This window comes from Pteropus vampyrus, unplaced genomic scaffold (genome assembly GCF_000151845.1).
Source record: "Pteropus vampyrus isolate Shadow unplaced genomic scaffold, Pvam_2.0 Scaffold28, whole genome shotgun sequence".
In the NCBI taxonomy this organism is placed as follows: Eukaryota; Metazoa; Chordata; class Mammalia; order Chiroptera; family Pteropodidae; genus Pteropus; species Pteropus vampyrus.
In genome coordinates this window covers 5,288,701-5,296,923 of record NW_011888809.1, presented here as the reverse complement: position 1 = coordinate 5,296,923, position 8,223 = coordinate 5,288,701, and the positions used below count along the sequence as shown (strand labels likewise).

General features: G+C 33.4%; 1 protein-coding gene across 1 annotated transcript in view; it reads right to left on the bottom strand.

The window, feature by feature from the left end:
- Window positions 1-8,223, bottom strand: part of PUM2 (pumilio RNA binding family member 2) — an 81,615-nt gene that overhangs the window by 14,080 nt on the left and 59,312 nt on the right. The window contains exons 14-15 of the mRNA XM_023528502.1: window positions 2,321-2,588; window positions 1,035-1,164 (exon numbers count right to left, since the gene is read on the bottom strand). Coding sequence (XP_023384270.1) covers window positions 1,035-1,164; window positions 2,321-2,588 — 398 coding nt within the window. The remainder of the gene's footprint in view (window positions 1-1,034; window positions 1,165-2,320; window positions 2,589-8,223) is intronic.

The window sequence follows — 8,223 nt, the reverse complement described above, 5'->3', positions numbered from 1 at the left end:
TCCACATATTTTAAAAATATTTTTGTGACTCATAAGCTATACAAACATCAAATCACTGCTGTATGTCTGAAACTAACATTGTACGTCAACTACATTTTAAAAACATTTTGTGATAATATACCATAAAATATGTCATTTCGACCATTTCTAAATGTATAAAACTCAGTGGCATTAATTATATTCACATTATTGTGCAACCATCAAACAAAATCTGCTTCTGAATCTTTTCCATTGCCCTAAAGGACCATTAAGCAGTAACTCCTCAGTCCCTGGTAAACCCTAACCTACTTTGTCTCCATGAATTTGCCTATTCTGGTATTTCGTGTAAGTGGAGACTGATATTTGTCCTTTTGTATCAGGCTTAGTTCACTTAAGCTTCATGCATGTTGCAGCATGTATGAGAACTTCTTTCTTTTTTGTGGCTGAATAATATTCTACTGAATGTACAGACCACATTTTGTTTATTCATTCATCTACTGGACATCTAGGTTGTTTCCTTCTGGCTATTCTGCATAAGGCTGAAATAAACTCTTGTTGTTTGAGTCCTTGTTTTCAATTCTTTTGGGTATATACCTAGGAGCAGAATTACTGGATTATATGGCAATTTTACATTTAGTTTTTTGAGAAACTGCTAAACTATTCTCCACAGTGGCTGCACCATTTTATACTCCCACCAACAATGTATGAGTGTTCCAATTTCTTCACATCTCTACCAACATTTGTAATTTTCCATTTTTGATTAAAGTCATCCTAGTAGATGTAAAGTGGAACCTCATTGTGGTTTTGATTTGCGTTTCCCTAAAAACTAAGGATGTTGAGCTTCTTTTCATGTGCTTATTGGCCATTCGTATGTCTTCTATGGAAAAATGTCTATTCAAGCCCTTTGTCTACTTTTGTTGTCTTCTGTCGAGTTTCAATTGATCTTTAAATATTGTGGATATGAAATCTTTATCAGATAAATGATTTGCAAATATTTTCTCTCGAGCTCACATATTTTCATGTGGTTGGATAAACAAACATGTATGGGTGCTTACCTCAAAAAACTTCTGTATAACATAGTTGCCAAAAACATCTGTCATTAATTGATATGCTGCTTGTAGAATTTCATTAAATACCATCTGTCGCTCAGCTGGAGTAGCTCTCTCTAGCTTTTGTTGTATGAATCTACGTGGAAAAATGTTTAAATGCCACAAACAGTACATTGGAAAGCAGCTCCTGCAAAATCTGTATCTGATTTGAGTCCTGCACACCTCCAATTCCATATATACACACATGAATAAAACTATTTCCAGAAACAGTACTAATACATTTTATACTATGGACAGCCAATGTAAAACAAAAAGAACAAAAGGCATGAAGCATTTCTTTTTTTTAACATCTTAACTTAAAATAATTCCTAGTTAGACTGAGAAAAAAATCTTGAACAAAAAGATGTTTAATCCTCTTAAATCAGTTCTGGTTGAATTATCATCAATGAAAAAAATTAAAAACAGTTTACTGATTATTCATGTATCTTTCATAATATACATACAATATTACTAAATCTTCTTAGAACATAATAAAAGAAATATTAATAAATAAAATTCATCAAGTACAACTGAATACCTAATAAGCTAGCCCCTGTGATGCGAGGTTCATTTGCGAGGAGATAAAATTTGTATGCAACTATCTAATCGAAAACTATTTTTTAAAATTTCAGGTTTACCGTTAAACTATAAAAAGAAGAAACATCTCAAATTTGATAAATGTGTAAGAATTTTACTACTACTTTCCTTTCTGTGCTGTATCTTGAGAATACGAATTAACGTGCCTCAAGCATTACAGTACATGTTCAGTATTAAATGTACAGAGGCATCAAAATTTTCTACAACAAAAGTGAATGTTTTAATTTAAGCTAAGTTATATTGAATATAAATCTATAAAGCAACACAAAAGCATTTAAACTTTTTTTTTTTTTTTTTAAAGACAAGTAGGGATGCTTAAAGTCCACAAATGTAATTTGGAGTATTTTCAAAGGAAAAATTAAAGTTAAATGTATTCTGAGCCAGTGTAAAAAACATAATCCAATAAAAAAGCACTGCTATATTTTCATTATAAAAATTCTCATCACAGAAAACTAGAAAATCTTAAATTTAAATCTGTATTTTAATAATTTATCCTAATATGAAAGAAAAAAAACATAAGCCGGATTGGGTGTTTATTTTTTAACTTCCAACTTTTATGCAGATCAAATGATTAAAAAAAAAATTTAGGGTCTTACAAGGCAGCAATTTTCAAAACAAAAAGGCAGCAGAAAGTATCAAAAATCATAATCACTTACCTAGAACCATGCTGGTCTTGAGAGAACTCAACTATGTGTCCAATCAAGTCTCTAAGTTGCAGGTTTGGAAAGCGGTTGTTTCTGAAATCTTCCAATAATCTACTTCGGCCAGAAGGCATAATATCAGACCTATTATACCGAAGCCGAGAAGGAGGAAAGAGCTGGCTGCTGGAGCTAAATAGACTGGAAGTGCTTGAAGCACTTCGATATTTTGCTTCTGCTCCAGGTGCTGCAGAGATATATCGACCACTACCATTTGTCAGTCCTCCTACAACAAAGCAGTTGTGGTCAGCAAATATTTTTGACTAAGTCATTGCTAAAATAAAAGTTACTTAAGCTAAAAAATCAATCAACAAAGAAATAAATATTCACCCATTACTTCCTATAAGTTATGACAAGAAATTAAAATTGGAGGGAAAAATCTCACACATTTACTTAATGTGTGTGGCTACAGGATATGGGAGAAAAAAGAGACTAGAAAAAAATGAGAAAAATAAACCTGTATTTGTTCTCAGCAGTTTAATTTACAACATAATTATAATATCTAATATCATACACAAAACCTGTATTTAGTGTTGGAAGCTTAGTTTACAACATAATTATAACTAATGCCAAGCATAGTAGTATCAATACCAGAATACTGAAATCACCAACAAAACTTTCAGTTACATTAACAAGCAAGTTACAAATAGGTAGCAAACTCATATTTTAAGCCACTGAAATACAGTTTGACTAATATTTACTCGCAGTGTTAATGGAACACTGGGGCTAAATCTGTACTTTTTTTGGAATATATAAAAAATTCATTAAGTTGTATACATGTCTATGTATAAAAGAATCATTTCTTAGTTAACACACTGATTATTTTTTGAAGTTAAAAAACCCACAATATTAGATAATACAAACTACTTTTAAAATGTTTTATTTAAAAAATACTCTCCATGAAATACTATTATTTTACAGATAAAAAATAGTAACAAATAGCATTTATTAGTCCTAGAGCTTTAATACTGATCATCTAAGACAAATTAATAAAAATCCTCTTTAACTTATATCCCATTCCAAACAAAAATAACTACAAGTGGAAATTGTTCTCACTATAAATAACTATTTTAAAATACTTGACAGTGTCCTTTTAAAAAAGAAATTGCATAGAAAATTGCAAAATGAAGATTGAGTAGTTCAGATAAACAAAATCCACTATCATCTTTATGCTACTGTACACCATCTCTATACAGAGTAGTGCGATATATACAAGCCAGGCTACAGTATACATGATGTCAAGGACACACTGTCAGTGCGAAGTTATACAGAAGTGTTAAAGGCCAAAAAGAATTATAAGGACTCAGAGCAGTAAAAGTATTATAATCCTGGAGAGTGAACTGGTTAGAACGTTCCTATGTTACTTTCAGTCCCCACTGCCCTAATTTTTCTTCACTGAATTTCTAATCATCCACCATTTATCATACATATTATTTGAATTCTCAGCCCCCTTTCCAATATAAGTGACATAAAATTACATTCACCTACATAGTAGGAACTTTGTACCTAACACAATGTCTGACTGTAAGTATACAATAAATACTCGTGAATATTTTATGCAACTGCCTAAGGGCTAGTCCTGTAATAATTGTTCCTTCAGTGTAATTCAGCAAGCCATTTTATATACCAAAATCACTAAAACATCCAATTCTCATGTTCCGTCCAGTTTTAGATAACCAAGTCCTCATGTATGAAATATCTAAAAAGTGAAACAATTCCGTGTTTCAATATTGTCTCGATTTTCTCACTATTAACCCTTTAATCCCGTTTTTTATTTATGTAGCTCTACTAACTATTTACAACAACTGAGCACTAGCTGATTTGAGTCTAATTTTTCAACCTTTTTATAGGATACAGGTGCTTTGCTTATCACTGCAATGTTTTTTTTAAAAGATATTTTATGATCAGTTTCAAGAATACAGTATATTGGTTAGACATTTATATAGTTTATGAAATGATCTCCCTGGTTGCTTTCTCTCCTCTGGCTCTCCACCTGGCCATTACATTAATGCTGACTGCATTCCCTGTGCCGCGCCCCATTCCAGTGATCATCTATCAACTAGTGATTTGTACTTCTTTAATCCTCCACCCCTTTCTCTCAACCACCCCCCCGCCCCACCCCCCGCTCTGGCCATCACCAGACTGTCCTCTATATTTGCGAGTCTGCTTTTGATTAGTTTGTTCTTTTTGTTCCTTAGATTCTGCATATAAGTGAAATCATATGGTATTTATCTTTCTCTGACTTGTTTCACTCAGCATAATAATTTCTAGGTCCATCCATGTCATTGCGAATGGTAGGATTTCATTTTTTCTTAATGGTTTTCACCGCCATTTTTTATGTGTAATCTGTTTTTACACATTTTCTCAATGTGTAATCTGTTTTTAAACATTTTCTCAAAAGCCACTTTGATGGTGTCACTTTACACTAAAATCCTGCTGGAATACATTCTCTAAATTCTTCTGCCGAGTTTTCGTGTCACTATTCCAAATCTCCTTCTGCTAACAGTACCCTAACTAGTAGTCCTAGTAGTCCCCTAATTGTTCACTTTCCCCCCTCTTACTCATTACTAGCTCTGTACTGTTGCTTATAGAACCTCAATCATTAAGGCCTAATTCCACCTCTTTACCCTTAAGGCACTAAAGATTTTCAACACCAAATTCAAAATACATACTTACCCCAGGAAATGACCATGGCAATTTTATTTGGTACCTTCTAAGTCGTCCTATCATTACCCAACAGAAATTTCTCCCATGTCTAGATATTCTTTAATTATATCCTATTAGCTCCTAACACCAAACTCCTGATGTACTCTGACAACTTAAAATGTCTAATAATGTTCAACTGCCTTGAGTTTTAAAAAATCATGAAATTTCAGTTCTTGAAGACTAATTAGTATTTTTATTTATAAAATTAAATAAATTACACTCAGGACAGGATAATTTCTTTTTCATACAAATTAAGCAGCATTCAAACCCCAATTTATAATATACATATTATGCATTTTAAATTTCATTGTCTAAACACTGGAAACATGTCATCCGAAACCTGTCTGGGGATTGAGGGACATTGCACAAAACAAATGGCCTATAATCTTCAAAAATGTTGAGGTCATTTAATAACAGTATTATAATATTATCGTTAATTTCCTGACTTTGATAAACAGTGGTTATACAAAAGAATGTCTTCATTTTCAGGAAACATACACTGATGTATTTATGACTAAGGGGCATTATGTCTGCAACTTCCTTTCAAAAGTATCAGGAAAAAATATGTGAGGGGAGAAGGAAAGAGAAGGGGTGGGGAAGATGGTAAAGCAAATGTGGCAAAATAACATTTGGGGTATCTGGGTGAAAAGGACGCTGGAATTTTTTTGTTATTAGTGTTACAACTTTCCCATAAGTCTGAAATTATTCCACAATGTGTTAAAAACTAACATACAAATGGTAATCTATATTCATACCACTGCTACGGATTGATAGTCTAAAAGCAGATGTGTTCTGAACCAAATGTGCTAAAGGGATAACAGTCCTTTCTGTACATCAGTGATATCCCCCTATCATTCTTAATCACTATCTGAGTAAGAGTGTATGGAACATGAAGATCTATACGACAGTTTCACAGTGAAGTCACTATGGTCCAAAAGTGATGTGACATGCAGCTAGCTAGTCAGTCAGGAATCTTAGGCCAGAGATGATCACACAATAATAGACTGCTGTTCTTTATATGCTTTTTACATAGGTTCATTCACAAAACTGAAGGAAGGCAGACAGGTTACAATTATCCTAGTAGAAATAATATGATTTTATAAGTTTTCATTAATTTTCTTGAGAAGGCTATTGTTTTAGAATCCTTCTTTACTAAATATCAGAAATCAAAAAGACTTAAAAATACTGGGAAAAACACAGGGTAGAAAAACATTGTAACAACTGAAACAACCACAAAATAAAGAAACCTGGCTAGTTTTTATTTTCATTATTCTCCACCACCCTAGGATATAGAATGGTAGCTCATCAACTTGTCTATCAGATCTGTGTATTCCTTTAAAAATACAAGATTACTGGATCTTATTCAAGACCTACTGACTTAACTTCAATGTGTTTTTATTAAAAAGTAAAATCTGAAGGGTTTTTTTTGTGAGCGTGTGCGCTAATTTGGTTTAGAGGCTTATGAATTAAAATCGAGATAATTTAAGGTTTCATTTTATAGCAGGCTGTCAACTACTAAATTCAAATAAATATCGTAATCCAAGTAGATCTGGGGTCTTGAAAAGAGCACAACTACATATAGGCTACTAGGCAGAGTCCACTCCAGAAGGCAAGGCTCTGGAAAGGTCAAGAAATGTAATATGATAATGGAAGATGACTAGTTAGTTGGAGTAGGCAAAGAATGATACAGAATGGAAGAGAGTCAAAAAAGTCTAAAACAAGGAAAGTTTTTTATGGCATTAACTTTAGTTACTTCTAGCCCATAAACAGATCCATGTGGTACTTTTTAGTATTTTTTTCTCTGATCAGTTTTCAAAAGAAGTATATGGAACATTCAGGACAGACACTTAACAGCTTTGAATAATCTGACTTCTTAGTACATTTATCTGCATACTAGACTTTAGTGGGAAAAGACTTCAGCACAATGCTTCTCACTGTGCCCATGAATCACTTTGGGATATTGATTTCGCATTTCTTATATTAAAAGCTATAATTTTTCAAAGGACAATGCTGGTCAGATCACTGTCTTGAGTTCTTTCACTTCATTTTAAATAGATTTTATGTCTTCAACATAACCAGTTTATCTACTTTACAAAGTCCATTTAATGACCCAATACTCAGAGCTGATACTAAAAGATAGACCCTGAAGATCCATAAAATGTATTCTTCTGTTAAGAAACAAAAAAGCAACTATCTGAAAGCCTGAGTCAACCTAATACCTGCACATTAATATGGTGTTGGTGCCCTCCTGCACACAATAAGCGTTTTTAAAAGGCAACTACCATTTATTGAGCATTCTTTGGACAATGAAAAGCAAACTCTGCATAAAATGCTATACTGTGCTGAACTGTCTCCCCCTGAAAGTCTGGCTTTTGTTTTAAACCATCCAGCTGTGGTAATATGCCACAGCAGTCCTAGGAAACTAATACAAATTTTGCTGCTGAGAGGGGAGAGTTAATATAACAAACACCTAAAAATGTGGAAGTGACTTTGAAACTAGGTAAAATGGGTAGAGGTTAGAAGAATTCTGAGATGCATAATAGAAAACTCCTAGATTGCCTTGAAAGAGATATTTGGTAGAAACATAGATAGTAAAAGTAGTTCTGGTGAGGGCTGAGAGAGACATGAGAAGCATGATAAAGAAAGCTTCTATGGTCTTAGAGAATACATAGACCGTCATGAACAACATTGATAGAAATATGGATGCTAAAGATACCCCAAGTGAGGTCTCAGAAGGAAATAAGAAACATGTTATTGCAAACTGGAGGAAAGGCAATCCTTGCTATGAAGTGATGAACACTTGGCTGCAATGTGTTATGCTGGGTGGAAAGCAGAACTTGTACGGGATAAATTTGGATATTCGGCAGAGGAAATTTCAAGCAAAGTGTTCAAAGTATGGCCCGGTTTCTCCTAGTTGCTTATGGTAAAATAAGAGAGAAAAGAATTTGGAGAGAGAACTGTTTATCAAAAGGAAACCAGCACTTGAAGATTTGAAAAAGTCTGGGCTTTATCCAGAGAGTGCTGAGAAAACAGAGCCAGTGAAAGTGGCTGGACACCCCTGACATTAATGGAAGGCTAACGATGTTTTTGACAATTTCATATCAACAGAAACACTGCCAGCCTAGACTGAAAGGGACAGAGATGGGACAAAATGA